The sequence below is a fragment of the Dendrobates tinctorius genome, unplaced genomic scaffold (genome assembly GCF_039654945.1).
Source record: "Dendrobates tinctorius isolate UK_male_01 unplaced genomic scaffold, ASM3965494v1 ptg000138l, whole genome shotgun sequence".
Taxonomy (NCBI): domain Eukaryota; kingdom Metazoa; phylum Chordata; class Amphibia; order Anura; family Dendrobatidae; genus Dendrobates; species Dendrobates tinctorius.
Window position 1 is genome coordinate 3,753,614 of NW_027361806.1, and position 18,670 is coordinate 3,772,283.

General features: G+C 42.4%; 1 protein-coding gene across 3 annotated transcripts in view; it reads right to left on the reverse strand.

Annotated features, from left to right (window-relative positions):
* Positions 1-6,735: 6,735 nt before the first annotated feature.
* Positions 6,736-18,670, reverse strand: part of PTCH2 (patched 2) — a 41,967-nt gene continuing 30,032 nt past the window's right edge. For all 3 annotated transcript variants that reach the window (XM_073544424.1, XM_073544423.1, XM_073544422.1), the window contains 19 exons: positions 18,253-18,448; positions 18,039-18,160; positions 17,811-17,958; positions 17,299-17,430; positions 16,827-16,982; positions 16,646-16,738; positions 16,408-16,533; positions 15,865-15,983; positions 15,368-15,773; positions 14,969-15,281; positions 14,591-14,733; positions 14,067-14,247; positions 13,585-13,865; positions 13,365-13,502; positions 12,976-13,118; positions 10,336-10,435; positions 9,782-10,057; positions 9,046-9,522; positions 6,736-8,852 (listed from right to left, as the gene is read on the reverse strand). In XM_073544424.1, the coding sequence (XP_073400525.1) occupies positions 9,046-9,522; positions 9,782-10,057; positions 10,336-10,435; positions 12,976-13,118; positions 13,365-13,502; positions 13,585-13,865; positions 14,067-14,247; positions 14,591-14,733; positions 14,969-15,281; positions 15,368-15,773; positions 15,865-15,983; positions 16,408-16,533; positions 16,646-16,738; positions 16,827-16,982; positions 17,299-17,430; positions 17,811-17,958; positions 18,039-18,160; positions 18,253-18,448 (3,550 nt within the window). In that variant the 3' untranslated portion in view covers positions 6,736-8,852. The remainder of the gene's footprint in view (positions 8,853-9,045; positions 9,523-9,781; positions 10,058-10,335; positions 10,436-12,975; positions 13,119-13,364; positions 13,503-13,584; positions 13,866-14,066; positions 14,248-14,590; positions 14,734-14,968; positions 15,282-15,367; positions 15,774-15,864; positions 15,984-16,407; positions 16,534-16,645; positions 16,739-16,826; positions 16,983-17,298; positions 17,431-17,810; positions 17,959-18,038; positions 18,161-18,252; positions 18,449-18,670) is intronic.

The window sequence follows — 18,670 nt, forward strand, 5'->3', positions numbered from 1 at the left end:
CTTGGATCTCTGTGCAGATATACGCGTTTCTAACATACAATGCGACACCTCCTCCTCGTTTATCAAGTCTGTTTCTAGCAAATAAGTTGTATCCTTCTAGTCTTGTATTCCAATCATGTGCATTGTCCCACCAAGTCTCAGTGATTCCAATGACATCATATTTCTTTTCCTGTGTTAGTCGTTCCAATTCTCCTTGTTTGTTGCCCATGCTTTGTGCATTAGTATAGAAAATGTAATGATCACGTGTGACTAGACACAGCGCCTCCAGCAGGGCGAATTTATGACACACGTGATCCTGGATACAGCGCCTCCAGCAGGGCGAATTTAAACAATAATGGGACGTGCAGCCGGATATACCGCCTCCAGCTGGCGAATTTAAGAAATACACGTAAAACTGGATACCCCGCCTCCAGCTGGCGAATTTAAATAATAAGGGTAAACACAGGGAACAATTACAGTGGTGGGCCCTGCGATAGGGAATGGGGGACGTGGAGACCTCCTAAGCTCCCCTGAGCCAGTGTCCCTGCATTCCTCACATTCCCTATACAGGCTCCTCGCCTGTCGCCGCACGCGTGCCTTACTACCCTAGCAAGCCCTAAACCTAAACCCTAACTAGGGAATAGGTCGGTGCGGAGACTAATCCCACCACTGCACTAGAACACACATAAGGAAAGTCACAAACAGGGGAAAAAGAAAACTTAGCTCTCTCTGTGCTAAAGCTCCAGCACAGAGTCCAGCGACCGACTGCAGCCTTCCTCCTGAATAGCTGCCAAGAACTCCCCTCTGTGACTCCTTCCACACCAGGACTCAGATTGAGCTGAGCACTCTCTTCAGCTCCTTCCACCACCAAGGTTGGTTGCAAATGAACAACTAACACCAACAGTGATTGAAAACCCCTGGCTGTCCTTTATAGAGCCTAACACCTGTCATGTAATTAACGTGCACATTAACCTAAAACTAAAGCTAGGGTGCGATACCACTCACCACCACCGGGGACAGTCAAGACACCCTGAACCTGACAAAGTAAAAAAAGTTCACTTTGTCAATTTAATACCGCCAGATCCAACACTGGATCATGACAGAAACATTTTAGTTTGTGATTGGTTTCTCTTTCTCCAGTATTTTTATTATTTAGATATTTTTGTCTTTGTTCTTCCTTTCCACTTCTAATAGCAGAATCCTCAATAGCATTTGTCAGGTGTATGGCTTTTTCTGGCCTTTTACTTCCCTTCCCACATTGTTTTAGTTTAAAGCTCTCCTGATGAGTGTAGCAAGGCGACTTCCAAATACATGTTTTCCAGTCTTCTTAAGGTGCACCCCACCTCTAGCAAGTAGTCCATCGTAAAGGTAATTCACTCCGTGATCCAGAAATCCAAATCCTTGCTGATGGCACCATACTGCCCCCTATGTACAAGAATACAACTACTATAATACTGCTCCCTATATACAAGAATATAGCTGCTATAATACTGCCCCCTATGTACAAGACTATAACTACTATAATACTGCTCCTATGTACAAGAATACAACTACTATAATACTGCTCCTATGTACAAGAATACAACTACTATAATACTGCTCCTATGTACAAGAATACAACTACTATAATACTGCTCCTATGTACAAGACTATAACTACTATAATACTGCTCCTATGTACAAGAATAAAACTACTATAATACTGCCCCCTATGTACAAGAATATAACTACTATAATACTGCTCCCTATGTATAAGACTATAACTACTATAATACTGCCCCTATGTACAAGACTATAACTACTATAATAATGCCCCTATGTACAATAATATAACTAATACTGCCCCTATGTACAATAATATAACTACTATAATACTGCCCCTATGTACAAGAATATAACTACTATAATACTGCCCCTATGTACAAGAATATAACTACTATAATACTGCCCCTATGTACAAGACTATAACTACTATAATACTGCCCCTATGTACAAGACTATAACTACTATAATACTGCTCCCTATGTACAAGACTATAACTACTATAATACTGCTCCCTATGTACAAGAATATAACTACTATAATACTGCCCCCTATGTACAAGAATATAACTACTATAATACTTTCAATACTACTATAACAATTCTGAAAAGAGGGAAGAATAGGAAGCATTTAAGGAAGCCAGGATGGATGAACACAGAACTTAAGCACATGCTAAAATGGAAGAAAAAATGTTTATAAAATGGAAAGAGGGAGGCATATCTAAAGAAGAATATAATGCTGTCTGCAGAACCTGCAGTGCACAAATCAGATTAGCTAAAGCTGACAATGAATTTAGGCTTGCAAGAGAATGTCAAAAGCAATAATAAAGGCTTTTGGGGATATGTCATAAGTAAAAGAAAAGTCAAAGATGCTATAGGATTTTTACAGGATGAAAATTATGAAATGGTAAGACAGGCTGTTGAGAAGGCCGAACTTTTAAATTCCTATTTTGCATCTGTTTTCTCTCAGAAAGGAAATGTAACATCAACTGTTCTTCACTGTCCTATTAAGGGAATAGAAGAATCCAGGATATCTATAAACAGAAAGATAGTGAGGAAACACTTAGCTAACCTAAATGAATTCAAGTCTCCAGGTCCAGATGAATTACACCCCAGAGTACTGAAGGAGATAGCAGAAGAAATTTTTGAACCCCTCTCCATAATCTTTGAAAATTCTTTGAGAACAGAAGTCCCAGAAGACTGGAGAAGAGCAAATGTTGTTCCTATCTTCAAAAAGGGGAAGAAGGTGGACCCAGGCAACTATAGGCCGGTGAGTCTGACTTCTATACCAGGAAAGATCTTTGAACAAATTATTAAACAACATGTATGTCAGTACCTGGATAAGAATGAAGTGATTAAACAAAGTCAGCATGGGTTTGTAACTAATAAGTCATGTCAGACTAACTGAATTTCCTTCTATGCCGGAATCACTGATTGGGTGGATCAAGGAAATGCTGTAGATATAGTTTATCTTGACTTCAGCAAAGCATTTGACAAAGTATCTCATACAATCCTTATTGAAAAAATGACTAAGTATGGAATGGCCAAGGCAACTGTTAGGTGGATTCATAACTGGCTTAGTGATCGGACCCAAAGAGTGGTCGTAAATGGCTGCACATCCAGTTGGAAGAATGTCTCAAGTGGGGTACCACAGGGCTCTGTCCTGGGCCCTGTAATGGTCAACATCTATATCAACGATTTAGATGAAGGAATTGAGGGTAAACTGATTAAATTTGCTGATGACACAAAGCTAGGAGGGATAGCTAATACTAGAGAAGAGAGAGAGAGGATTCAAAAAGATATAAATAAACTGGAGAAGTGGGCAGCAACTAACAGAATGGTTTTTAACAGGGAAAAATGCAAAGTACTACATCTGGGCAATAAAAATGAAAAAAGCATATACAGAATGGGAGGAATAGGGCTAAGCAACAGCACATGTGAAAAAGATTTGGGTATACTAATAGATCACAGACTGAATGAGTCAACAGTGTGATGCAGCAGCAAAAAAGGCAAATGCAATTCTAGGATGTATTAACAGAAGCACACAGTCTACATCACGTGAAGTCATTATTTCCCTCTACTCCTCTTTGGTCAGACCTCATCTGGAATATTTTAAAAAATACATTTTAAAAAAGACATCAACAAACTGGAGCAAGTTCAGAGAAGAGCGACCAGAATGGTGACCGGTCTGCAAACCCTGTCTTATGAGGAAAGGTTGCAGGATTTGGGATTGTTTAGTTTGCAAAAGAGAAGACTGAGAGGAGACTTAATAGCTGTCTACAAATATCTAAAGGGCTGTCACATTGTAGAAGGATCAACTTTATTCTCATTTGCACAAGGAAAGACTAGAAGCAATGGGATGAAACTGAATGGGAGGAGACACAGATTAGATATTAGAAAAAACTTTTTGACAGTTAGAGTGATCAATGAGTGGAACAAGCTGCCACGAGAAGTGGTGAGTTCTCCTTCAATGGAAGTCTTCAAACAGAGGCTGGACAGACATCTGACTAGGATGATTTAGCGAATCCTACTTTGAGCAGGGGGTTGGACCAGATGGCCCAGGAGGTCCCTTCCAACTCTACGATTCTATGATTTTATAATATAACTACTATAATACTGCTCCTATGTACAAGTATATAACTACTATAATACTGCCCCCTATGTACAAGAATATAACTACTATAATACTGCCCCTATGTTCAAGAATATAACTACTATAATACTGCCCCTATGTACAAGAATATAACTACTATAATACTGCCCCTACGTTCAAGAATATAACTACTGTAATACTGCTCCTACGTACAAGAATATAACTACTATAATACTGCCCCTACGTACAAGAATATAACTACTATATTACTGCCCCTATGTTCAAGAATATAACTACTATAATACTGCCCCCTATGTACAAGAATATAACTACTATAATACTGCCCCTATGTTCAAGAATATAACTACTATAATACTGCCCCTATGTTCAAGAATATAACTACTATAATACTGCCTCCTATGTACAAGAATATAACTACTATAATACTGCCCCTATGTTCAAGAATATAACTACTATAATACTGCCCCTATGTTCAAGAATATAACTACTATAATACTGCTCCTATGTACAAGAATATAACTACTATAATACTGCCCCTATGTTCAAGAATATAACTGCAATAATACTGCCCCTATGTACAAGAATATTCCTACTATAATACTGCTCCTATGTACAAGAATATAACTACTATAATACTGCTCCTATGTACAAGAATATAACTACTATAATACTGCTCCTATGTTCAAGAATATAACTACCATAATACTGCCCCTATGTACAAGAATATAACTACTATAATACTGCCCCTATGTACAAGAATATAACTACTATAATACTGCTCCTATGTACAAGAATATAACTACTATAATACTGCTCCTATGTACAAGAATATAACTACTATAATACTGCCCCTATGTACAAGAATATTCCTACTATAATACTGCCCCTATGTACAAGAATATAACTACTATAATACTGCCCCTATGTACAAGAATATAACTACTATAATACTGCTCCTATGTACAACAATATAACTACTATAATACTGCTCCTATGTACAAGAATATAACTACTATAATACTGCCCCTATGTACAAGAATATAACTACTATAATACTGTCCCCTATGTACAAGAATATAACTACTATAACACTGCCCCCTATATACAAGAATATAACTACTATAATACTGCCCCTATGTACAAGAATATAACTACTATAATACTGCCCCTATGTACAAAAATATAACTACTATAATACTTCTCCTATGTATAAGAATATAACTACTATAATACTGTCCCCTATGTACAAGAATATAACTACTATAATACTGCTCCTATGTACAAGAATATAACTACTATAATACTGCTCCTATGTACAAGAATATTCCTACTATAATACTGCTCCTATGTACAAGAATATAACTACTATAATACTGCTCCTATGTACAAGAATATAACTACTATAATACTTCTCCTATGTATAAGAATATAACTACTATAATACTTCTCCTATGTATAAGAATATAACTACTATAATACTGTCCCCTATGTACAAGAATATAACTACTATAATACTGCTCCTATGTACAAGAATATAACTACTATAATACTGCTCCTATGTACAAGAATATAACTACTATAACACTGCCCCCTATATACAAGAATATAACTGCTATAATACTTCTCCTATGTATAAGAATATAACTACTATAATACTGCCCCTATGTACAAGAATATAACTACTATAATACTGCTCCTATGTACAAGAATATAACTACTATAATACTGCTCCTATGTACAAGAATATTCCTACTATAATACTGCTCCTATGTACAAGAATATAACTACTATAATACTGCTCCTATGTACAAGAATATAACTACTATAATACTGCCCCTATGTACAAGAATATTCCTACTATAATACTGCCCCTATGTACAAGAATATAACTACTATAATACTGCTCCCTATGTACAAGAATATAACTACTATAATACTGCCCCTATATACAAGAATATAACTACTATAATACTGCCCCCCTATGTACAAGAATATAACTACTATAATACTGCTCCTATGTACAAGAATATAACTACTATAATACTGCTCCTATGTACAAGAATATTCCTACTATAATACTGCTCCTATGTACAAGAATATAACTACTATAATACTGCCCCTATATACAAGAATATAACTACTATAATACTGCCCCTATGTACAAGAATATAAATACTATAATACTGCCCCTATGTACAAGAATATAACTACTATAATACTGCCCCTATGTACAAGAATATAACTACTATAATACTGCCCCCCTATGTACAAGAATATAACTACTATAATACTGCTCCTATGTACAAGAATATAACTACTATAATACTGCTCCTATGTACAAGAATATTCCTACTATAATACTGCTCCTATGTACAAGAATATAACTACTATAATACTGCCCCTATATACAAGAATATAACTACTATAATACTGCCCCTATGTACAAGAATATAACTACTATAATACTGCCCCTATGTACAAGAATATAACTACTATAATACTGCCCATATAGATAATGATATAAAGGGATTTTGTCCTCATCACTGTTCCCACTTAACAAAATAAACAAAACAGGGAAGAATAAAGACTCGAGAGCCGGTGATTATAATCATATATAATATATATTTTACTCTTTAAAAATAGACTTCGGTTGGCGGCTACAACTTCTGTACAATCTACAAAAATAAACCTTTGTTTCCATTTAATATAAATAATTTAGATTTGGCGCAGTGACACTTGTACCGAGCTTCAGTCCACAGAACAGACACAAAACACTTAGACCTTTAACCCTTTGCGTCGCCGGGAGCCGCAGGGTGGCACGTGGGTCACCTGTGCGCCGCCCTGCGGCTCCCGGCAGCGACGCGAGGGTTAATATTTATATATATTTGTTAGAGAAGCTGCCGTTTCACATCTTACAGACACCACGCTAATAATAATAATAATTATTATATTAATTAACAAACACCAGAATACTATAAGAGGGTCCCTGAAGCGGGACAAATATAATGATGTCCTATAAAGGACAGGCCATTTATATATATATAATCCTATATATTTATATAGAGACATTTATAACGGTTCCATCGTTCACAGCGAAGACAAAGTGGGGATTAACCACTTTAGTGCTGGACAACATTCTGGCAGTGAAGGCATTAAGAGGTTAATTAGTCATGTAGTTATTGAGAATCTGCAGTGCTACAAGTTCTGGGGGGAACAGGATTGGGGGAGACAGAATCTGCATCCGACATTGCTGGAGGTGCGGGTGAATTCTACCAATGTTGGACCCTCCGATTTTATTTTTTTGGCTTGGAGAAAAGGAAAAAATAGCTTATTGGGAGCTTGCAACTTTTATTTGAGGCGAGAGGTTTATGATAAATCTCGCCAGCTCCATATCTCCATATCCACCAGACGTAACATTGACAAATCTGTTCCTTTTTTGTCTTTGGAATTTTTTTTATTTTCTTTTTTCCTGATTTTTTTTTCTTTGCTGCCTTTTGATTGGGCCAGTACCTAATTTGGAGCAGATAACATCAGGATCTGTTGTTTAAAAATATTTTTATAAAAATGAATTCCCCCCCATTCATTTCATTCACTAAAAAAAAAATACTGAAAAAACTTCATGTGAGTAGCAAATAGGGATTTCCCATAGAAATGAATAGAAAGGGATTTCCAACTGTTTGTTTTTTAAAGGAGGATTTTTAGAGTAGATCCGTGTAAAAAAAAAAAAATTCTAAAAAAAGAGAAATCTGTCTGAAAAAAAAAAACTTTTTTAAAATGCTCATTTTGGGAAGAGTTTTTCTTTTCCTGAAGGAATTTTGAAAAGTTTTTATTTTCCCTAAAGTGTTTTTTTTTTTTTTTTTTTTATTAGACAGCGCTAAAATTTGGAGCTTATCCCATCAGGATTCTTCTAGGTGACTTGCACTTTTTTTTTTTTTCTTTACACCAGGAATTTTTCAAAACCTCTTCAGGAAAAAAAAAATGGTTCCAAAAACTTTTCATATAAACAGCAAAGTGGATTTCCCATAGAAATGAATGGGAACAACTTTCAAGGAGGATTTTGGAGCGGAACGGTTTCAAAAAAAAAAAAAAAAACAAACCCTGCGTGTCAGCATAGGTGACACTTTAAAGTTCCAAAATATAGTTTTTTTTTTTCATCGACCTTTGAGACAACAGTAAGGATTAAAAAAAAAAAAAAAAAAAGGACGATGGGTGGGAATATGTTGCATAGATGCACTGTATCCGGAATGACAGCTGATTACGGATCCTGATCCCGAGGAACTAACATTGAGTAAAGAAATCTGAATTATTTTTCCTTTTTACAGGGAAGGAAAGTGCTTTGTTTCATTTTTCCTTTTAACATTTTCTTCCAAATTCCCAAAGTGAAAAAAACACTGCGTTTAAAAAATAAACAAAACGAAAAAAAAAAAAAAAAACACTCCAGCAATAAAGGAGTTAACACATAGCAGCAAAACTGGCGAGTCTGATTTGCAGGCGACATAAAAGGTTGGATGGGAGGAGGGGGTCCGGGCAAGGTTTAGGGGGTCTTTCCCCTCCCCCGCATCTACAGTACATTATCAGCTTATTAAATAGACGTTGTGGTCGCAGTCTCTAATACTTGATTGATCTAATCTTATTAGTATTCTCTTCTCTCCTTGTAGATGGCTCCGGGGAGGTCGGCGCTAATGTACAAAGATGCAAGTTCTGGAAGTGGACGCTTTTCTGAAAAAGAAGGGAAAAAAAAAAAAGTATTAAACTTGTGGTTGATGTATTTTTATTTTATGTTTTTCAAGTGTGATTCCTCTGGGTGAATCTAGTCGGCAGATAATCTGCTTCTGATGGTCCTAAAAGTGATGACTGCAGTACCACCGACAACCACTTGATGGCAGTATGTCTCCTGCCTCCATATACTGACCTAGCGCACAACGGAGGATCGCTCCGTGCTCCGGTTCTGCTCCAGATCCTCCAGCTCAAACACTTCCGGCCGCCGGTTTTTACTCCTGACCCATTTGGGCCTGTGTTCCATGCGGTCCGTATCGCTGTCCTCATAGGCCTCGTGGCTGTACGCCCGCACGGCTCCTGGCAAGTTCGGATGAACCGCAACAGTCACCGAGGCAGTAGCGGTGACGGTGGTGATGGAGCCGCTGGGTCCCGTCACTTTTGTACAGTAGGCTGGAGGTGTAGTTCTGTGACCCTGAGGTCTACCGCCATACTGAGTCCTGTAATTGGGGGGCTGCTTAGCCCATGCAGACCCCTGGTTACACTTCCTCCAGTCTTTAGGCTCCTGAGAGTCCTTACAATCTTGATTACTGTTCCGGACTACATCCTGTAGAGTTGGATCTGCTCCGTCCTGAAGGACGTCTTCTTGGTTTCCCTTGCAAGGTTTTACCAACTATAAAACAGAAATAACAACATTTTAATCTTCTGATCTCATTCACCACTTGTAAAATATATTTATCATGTTTGCAATGATTTTTCTTTAGAGAATGGTCATTAGGTGGCGCTCTTCTATTATACGTTTACAATGGTCTTTCTTCTATATTTTACATGTTTGCAAGGGTTTTTCTCATGAGAATGGCCACTAGGTGGTGCTGTTCTATCGTAGTTCCTTTACTCGATTTCATGAATGTTTTAGTCTCAGGATAACTTACCATGATTTTGGGATAGGAGGGGCTCTTGCTTGCTTCCAGCAGGATGTGTGATGGTTTTGGGGGGATGATATATGGACTGCGCTCATATAGTTGAGGATCATCTTCCTCCAGCCCCGATGTTGCGGTGGTCTCGGAGTAGTATTCTGAGGAGTCCTCGGGGTCACTGAATCCCCCTCGTCCTCTGGCTTTGTGCTGCATGTAGAAGGCGTGGTGGTTGAGATGTGGGGGCTCCGGTGTGGGGGTCGGGAGGCAGTTACTGTTGTCTGCAGGCGTCACCTATGGATGAGAAATATTGGTAAATCCATAATCTCACAGATGACAGAAGGTTGGCATTTTAACGCTAAGGGCGCATTCAGATAACTGTACGAAACGGGCAAAGATCGGACCTCAATACACGGACTGGCCGGCGGCTCTACCGACCCGAGTGCGACAGCTGCACAGAAATACATAGGTGGGGAGGCCTGCGGCCAGTCCTTGTATCGCGGTCTGATTTCAGACTGATTTGTGCGGATGTCTGAATGCGCCCGTACAAAATGTCTCATAGTAGGACTCACCTCAGCCGGTGGTCCGATCAGAGACAGCAGCACCGGGAGCAGAACCAGTCCGTTCAGCAGCCCCAGGACGGTGAGAATCGTGAGCACAGCAAAGAAATACCTGCGAAGAAGAGGAGACATCATCACAAAGGTTTCCTCGCACAAATGCAATTCGTTTTTATTTTTTTTTATTATAACAGGGCAACACGTTTCATTTCTAAACTACAACTCCCAGCGAGCAGAAGCGGTTTGTGCATGGACTTTTAAAGGGCCAGGCTGGCTAAGTGAGAGCATAGGAGCCTGCTGCCGCCCGGGGGATTCCTTCCCGGTCAGTGGGGGTGCCCCGGCTTCCTGAACTCTCCCTCCCCCTATATCCATCCATTACAACCTGCATTCTGACCCACAGGAATGGGGGGATGGGAGAGTGTCACACACAGCGTGAGAGCGCAGGGTAGAGGCAAGGAGAGCGTTCTTGGCACAGAGTAAAACTGACGTGAGCAGAACTGGGTCACTTGTCCCTGTGCCAAGAACGAGGTCTGTCCGAACCTTGATGGAAGCTTTAAAACCGCATTAAAAAAAAAAAAAAAAAAAAAAAAAAAAAAGACCTTGGTGGTCCTCGTGGGGGAGCGCGCCGCCGCCACCACCACATTAGCCACTAGCGGAGGAAGGGTTAAGAGGCCTCTGCTCCAAGATGTGAATCAGCAGAGTTCTTAGAAGTGGGACTGGTGTTTATGTTGGGTGCAGTAATCTCTGCTCTCATTGAGTGTTTGGTTTAGGAGTTTGGGGGGGATGGAGCCCGATCTCTGAGCGACTTCAGCTGTTTACACCAAACTGTGCGCAGGATGTCTGTTTACATGAGGGATCGCTGTGCTATTTCCTGATCCGTCAGGACTTGCTCCGGCTCCCTCCTGCCCCCGCTCTTCTAAACAAGACCTCCCAGGCTGACGAAGGCTCTTGGATCAGATTCAGACACTGCGTCTTTTCGGGCCGCACACTGGGCTGTAATCTCCCGCCAGCTCAGCCCCTGACCCCAAGTCCAAACTACGTCAAACCTCTGCGGAGGGTTTGTTCTGTTAACCTCTTCATGGCCTGAACGCTCCAGAACGTGAATATTTGCAGATTTAACAAAATGCAAAAAAGTTTAAGGCTATGTGCACACGCTGCAGATTCACCTGCGTTTTTTTCCACGCGGAACCGCAGGTAAAGAGACCTGCGGTTTGGTCTGCGGTTTTCCTGCGGTTTGGTCTGCAGTTTCACACCTCTACTATGTTAAAGGTGTGAAACTGCTGCGGAAACCGCCCAAACAATTGACATGCTACGGTTTGTAAAGCGCAGCAAATCCGCGCAGAAAAAAGCGCACCGTCAGCACAGCGTTTTTGAAAACCCATAGGCTTTCATTGTACTGTACTTGGTCTGCGGAACTGCTGCGTTTCCGCAGGGCCAAAACTGCTGCGGAAGCGCAGCAGAATCTGCACCGTGTGCACATAGCCTTAAGGAGCGGACACAGACATTTTCTGCTGGATTTTCTTTTACTTTTTAATAACAATAAAAAAAACAAACACAGCAGCTTCACTCTTGGGCCATAGTCACACATTCGCGTGTTGCGGTGCGAATACGGAGCGCGATGCACGGAGCGGCCTTGGGGGTCCAGACCTTGACTTGGCGGCCTCCTATATGCCTATGTGGCCGCTGAGTTCAGGTCGAGAGTCCCACGGTCTATAAACATTGGACACGCTTCAAGGAAATGACCAAAAAAAATCCCACTAAAAAAGAGACATACTTCAGCGAGTCCTGAAATGGATTCTGTTTGAAAAATGAACGTTTTTGACTGCCGGCAAAAAAGACGTGGTATGGACCCACCCTTGGGTTTGGTGCACATGACCGTATTTTCGGTGCAGGTACATTCTGACAAAACATTGGATCACACTTGGACCAATGTTATTCTATGGGGCCGTGTACATGTCTGATTTTTTTCTTGGACCGAGCCGGGCCAAGGAAAAAAAAAAAAAAAAAAAATCGCAGCATGGCTGAGTTGGATTGGATTATTGGATCACACTCGGGCATGCAAATAAATGAGCCTGTGGAAAACATCAGACTGCACTCAGATAACATCTGAGTACGGTGCGATTTCAATGGACACAATGGAGAAGATGGAGAAATTTTTTTCCCCATCTTCTCCTCATCCAAGAAAATCTGATCATAGCATAATCGACCCTATTCTCTCGGATAAGTGAATACAAGCTGGTGTCACCCCAACCTTAGGGTGAATTCACATGTGGAAGATACGTGGATGGTAGGCCCTACTGGAAAATTGCAAATACTTGTGTGTGCAGCATCTCTTGAGCGTGCACATGGAGCTGTATATGGGTTCAATAAAAAAATCTATGACCCCCTTACCCCAATCAAGGCGCTCTTGAACAGCCCACATCAGACTAGTGTTTTGAGCGATCAGTGGGGGTCTTAGATAAGGACCCTCACCAATCTGCAGAGAGCCGCATCACACATTGTAAATAAAAAAAAAAAAAGATAAAATAAAGCGTAGGCAGTCTTTGAAATTACAGGAAAAACCCGATACTGACTCAACATGGTAGGAGGCAGAGTAACAGTAAAGCTGTATAATGGGGGGTAATACATCCATTTGACACTAGAACTGAACTGTACCTTAAAATAAAGTCAAACTCAGATCCTGCCAGCATCAGCACCCCGAGAAGAGTGGATATGGCGCCATCCAGGACTGGGGCGAACATATGTTCGAGGGCGAGTACAGAGCGCTGGTTCCGGTCACCAATAGCTGTGAGAAATCCCTGCAGGAAAAATAAATACAGGATTAGTTTCTAGAAACAAATTTTAAAAGCTTCCTAAATATCTCCCATGGCTTTATTCACACCTATTGAAACACAGTAAAACCGTATTGATTTTTTTAAGTGATTTTCCAAAATTACGGTAAAAAACTCTTCAGGTTATCCCACAATTTGGCAACGAGAGAACGCAGCCTAACTGAATGTCAATGGACGCTCATAGTAGCACAAATGGTTGAGCCGGCGACTCACCAATGCCACGTGAACGGTGAACTCTACTCCGATGCCAACGGAGGCGATGAGGATAACCACAGGAATGGCGCTGAGCTTGATGCCAATCAGTCCCATGATCCCAAACAACTCCACCGTCATCATAGCCAAGATGAAAACCTAGAGCACAAAATCAGGGGCAAATTAGTCCTGCGGTCGTGGCTCCTCGCTCTGATAGCACGGCATTATTACGGGCTCTTACAATGATTCCGGCCGTCCATGGATTCAGTAGGAGGAGGGCACACACCAGAAATGTACAAGCCAGGACGATGCTGATCGCCAGGAGGAACCAGTGACGCAGACCGATGTACTGCTCCCAGAAGAGGAAGGGGTATCCACTGGGGTAGCTGTACACCCCCTGCTCAGCAAACTCCTTGCACACCGAGCGCACGCTCTCAATGGCTTCGATGAAATCAGACGTCTGGCGTAAGCCGTTCAGGTAGAAGGGAAACTGGGCAAATTCGATAGGTTCTGCTGCTGAAACTGGGGAGGAAAGAGGAGAAAAGGGATATTTTAATTTTCACAAAGACGACTGGTTACATCTACCCACTAGCTAAGCGTCAGAGACATCACTGGGGGGGGCGAGGCACTGCGAGCCGCATGCCTCAGTGACGCTGCCGATTCATGGTATATTGACTGACTGCGTTCACATGATGGGATATAAGCGCAAGGATATAAACTCACTTCTCAGATTTTCCCCAGTGGTGTCGTATCTATCGTGGATCCATTCTGGAGGTTGAGGGTAAAAATTGGCCTGAGAGGCGGCATAGCCCAGGGGATCATTGCTGACCCACACCGTCAGGTAGATATAAAAAGCATCCAGAGGAATGAGGCCGTTCTCGTCCACCAGTCGCCGACTAGTCAGCTGCGCAGGGGGAAGAACATAACAATACATTAAGGGAACACAAATTTACTTACAAGTCTGTGAAATTTACACATTAGACCAATGAGGGCAAAGCCCGACAATGTTGTCCGACAGACTAATGAGTATTGGGGGCCTCCCGACTCTCCCCCATCAGATGATCTCAGGGGGAGTTAAGAATTCAGTAAATCCGATTTTGTTCTCGGCAAGATGAGCCGATGCCAGAGGAGTCTGACAGCTGGCCTCCCTCTCAGTAAAGGACGCAGGAGTTGGGACAGATTGCTGATGGTTGATCGCAGCCGATAGCTATTTATTGTATAAGAGGTCACTAAAAGAAAAAATCTACCTGATCAATATTAAAGGGATCCTTCTTGTTTCCTGTCTGGATGAGGAGTTTATAACCCAGGATGCCATCTTCAGTGCCATTACGGTAATTATCCTGTGTGATGCGGCCTGACTGCCAATCCTTGTCGAAAGAATCCTGGAGACCTGTTGGAAGGGAAGGAAATTTACAATAAATTTACTTGGCGAAAAAAACAAAAAAAACAAAAAGATGAAAGCCCCTTTAAAAATTCCAGTGAATTCCTGACATTTGCTTTCACATAAAGGTAATGGCTCTGATCAGGTCACGGGGCTCCATTACTACCATAAACCGTCACGGGTGGTCCCACCATGTGCAGTGACCTTCCCTTGCACATCACAATACGTTAGAGTCCGTCCTCACCTCTCAGCCAGTCCTGGAAATAATGCAGCCACATTTTGGGTAAGTCTCTTCCTTCCTCTCGAACAACGTACTTGACGGAGCCAAAGGACTCGTGAAGCTCGTACAAGGACGTCTGAGCCTTGGGGTAATCAAAGCCTCCCTTTGTAACAATGAACATGTTGTAGAAGGAGAAGTATTTGAACTGAGCGGAGATAAAGTTGTATTCCTTGGTCTCTCGAGGAACAATGTCCGTCAGGTAGAGGCCATCATGAACCATGGTGGTTCCATACAAGCCGAGGCCTAAAAGGGCCATGAAGAGAGCGACTACGATCCCCTAGAAAGAGAAGCAGCAGAGATCTCAGTACAAGAAAATCTTCAGGTTTTGCCAGGTCTAAAAGATCATTTGGCCGCATAACTCACCTTCATTTCCGGCTTCAGCAGTAAAGGCGCGTATTTCTCACGGGCAAATTCGGACAGGCTCCACTTCAGGAATGGAAGAGGGACGCACTCGCGCCTTCCTTTTGTTTCATTCACTTGAGACAACAAATCTCGGGTGGAGCTGGAGGGGCTGAAGACCTGAGACCCCAAAGGGTCCACAGTGGGGACAATGACGGAGGGCGAGGTGGAGATCTGGGAGGTCGGTGGTAGGATGGTGACCACATGGTGCCCAGATGAGTCACACTGGGTGAAAGCCTGGACAGTGGTTGTGATATGGGTGCTGGTAGTGATGGTGGGGTTCCCGTAAGATGATGGGTGGTAAGTGTGATTGTCATTAGCGTCCGGCATTTCTTGAGGCTGAATCTGGATCACTCTGGAGGAGCACGGGCTACAGACAAGAAACGGGGTTCATAAATCATCCACCATGAGAATAACATCCTGACTCATCATAACATAATGTAACATTAATTATTATCTACCTGTAGAAGCAGCAGAGGATGTCCAGCCTCTGATCTTCTCTACGCTGGAGATCCAAGCTCAGAATGGCAGGAAATATAAGCAAAACCATTGCAAAATTGAAGACGACCACAATAGCAGCCTGAAAGAAGAATCAGCGTATGGAGATCTATCATTCTCATTGCTTATGTAACGTTTCTTTAGTCCACATTCCAGACTTGGTGTATATAATTAGGTGGAAGCATACTGTAGTCTCCAGTCCACCCTTATCTCACAGACCACCCAGAAAGTCCCAGCCCCTTACCCCCTCCTACCCCTCCGACAGCCCCCAGGGAAGTGACATCTTAATGTATCCAAGGCCTTTGTACTGATGTCACCTTTCACCTGAGCAGCTCGGACAATTCCCATTAGAGACTTCTGATGCAATCTCGCCTTTCACTACCCTCCAGGGTCACCGGGATTGTAGTGCAGAGATGCATGGACCCCCTCGACCCCTTATATGCTCTGCACATAAAAGGAGGAGGGTACCTCTGTTATGTTTCACTGTGTAATGTGGGTAATATTACCTGCAGGGAAAACGCCCGCAATGCTGGGATTGGAACCAAAGCCGCCATAAAAAAAGCAATCATATTATTGATGGACGTCAGCGCCACACTTGTGCCCGTGCGTCTCAGGCATTCGCCAGTCCTTTCCTGCCACAATAAAAAAAAAACCACAAATGAGATGTGTGGATGAGATTGGCAGCGTCAGTGGGTGATCTATATGGTGAGAACTATTTTAATGGGTGTAAATGAGGTCACTCACCTTTAATGGGGTACTCAGGCTGGTCTCGGTGAAAGCGTGCGCCAGCAAGAACATGTCATCCACACCGATACCAAGTGCAAGAAATGGCAGCACCTTCAAAAGGGAACATTTTATAGGACTGCGAAGAGCGTTTAGTGAGCTGCATGGCATGAAAGTAAGTTTTAAGGATTTATTAATTTACCTGGGTTGTTGCAGCATTGAAGGAGATGCCAAGAAGGGAGCAAAGTCCCAGTCCTGACGCCACGGAGAGAGCCACAAGGAGGACACCGGCCAGACCCACGGCTCCTTGAGACTTGGAGCAATCCCAGCGCAGCATGGTGACACAGGCATACGCCAACTGTAGGGAGAGGAGAAGATTTACTGACCCTGTTCCCTATAAGCCAATATATAAAGTGCTCTCAGAGAGAGAAACAAAATAGGAATCTTGTGGGTGTGATACCTTTTAATGGCTAACAAATAATAGTGAATGCTGTTACAAAGCAAGCTTTCGGTATCATACCCACAAGATTCCTATTTTGTTTCTCTCACTGAGAGGACTTTATATATTTTTTTCTACTGGCTAACACGGTACCAAACCACTTTTTTCGTTTTACTATAAGCCAATATCACGGATGCTCATCAATCACTACCAAGGTGAAAACGTCAGTCCTTACCATCAGCAGGTACCCGCCGGCCACACGGATGGCACTGACGTCAGAGAAGGACTTCATGATATCATTCAGGGTGGTGGTGGAGAAGGCATGGATGCTCTGCGAGGAGTTCTGCGGGATGGACTGCTGCGCTTGCTGTGAACAGGTGACATTTTGTTCTCATTACCCTGTCTACAATCTGTTTATATCATTACCTATGTGAGGAGGACGAGGAGGCTACGGCGGCGGCAGGACTCCAATGCAGAGTATATAATATAGATTATTGGATTGCTCCTTGTTATCTTATCCTTCCCCACCAAACAAATCTCCTTTCTAAACAAAAGACTGATGATTACAGATGCTGGGGGCGTAGAGGGCAGAGGTTGGTTGAGGTCACCTGGTCTCTGGAGACCTCCGGTTCCTCTAGGTAAATCCATCCCCATAAGAGAAAAATGACCCATTGAAGCCCACCCATGGACAAGCTGAAAATATGATTTATAGATTATATGATTTAGGTAAAAAGAAAAGTCACAAACCTCTACAAACTTTCGCTGCCACGACTCCAATATGGCGGCTGCCTTCTCCTCATTCCAGTTGATGTCATGGATTTCATAGTCATCTTTGAAGTGTTCGTACAGCTGCCCCGGACTCATCAGTAGGTACATGGTCTGCAGAGCTTCAGCGCTAAGAGAAAAGAAAGACGTCAATTTCGGGGGATCGGCCACAGAGAAATGACAGCCTCTGCTTAGAGAACAGTTCTTTACCTCTTTAGCTCTCCGTTGGTCCCCCTGGACATCCCGCCTAGAATCAGCTCCTTCTGCCAGTACATGAACTTCTTGGAAAAGCCATGGCAGCCATTCTGAAGTGTGGCGACAATGTCTGGGGTCTACGATGGAACACAGACGTATGTGTTAGAATATTATCCAGGCTCTTACAGGAGAAATGGCTCCAGTAGGAGATGACATTACTGCTGCTAACCTCTTGTGACTTCTTGTTAGGAGAACTTTCGGGACACTCGGAATCGGTGGGGTCGAGACAAGGCCGCTCCATATACGCTTGTCCCACCTCGGCCTTGTCCAGCATTTCTTTGAAGCCGTCGAGGCTGGTGAATTGGCTGAGCTCCTCCATCAACTGGATGGGGTCTAAGTTTGTCCACTGAATGTCTCTCCTCCCCCTGCAAATAAGAACGGAATTAAAAATGTTATTAAATATTGCAAATCTGAGAATATTTTCTGCACCATTTTACAAGTCCTGTATTGGCTCATTTTCAGGGGTCCAACGGGCTAACCGAGGGGGGTGATGTATGTGATCAGAATTAAGATGGCCGTGCACAATAGATGGCTGTTGGCCCGAACGACTCTCTCATACACAGGCGCGCGCTCGCTCGGCCGTGTGC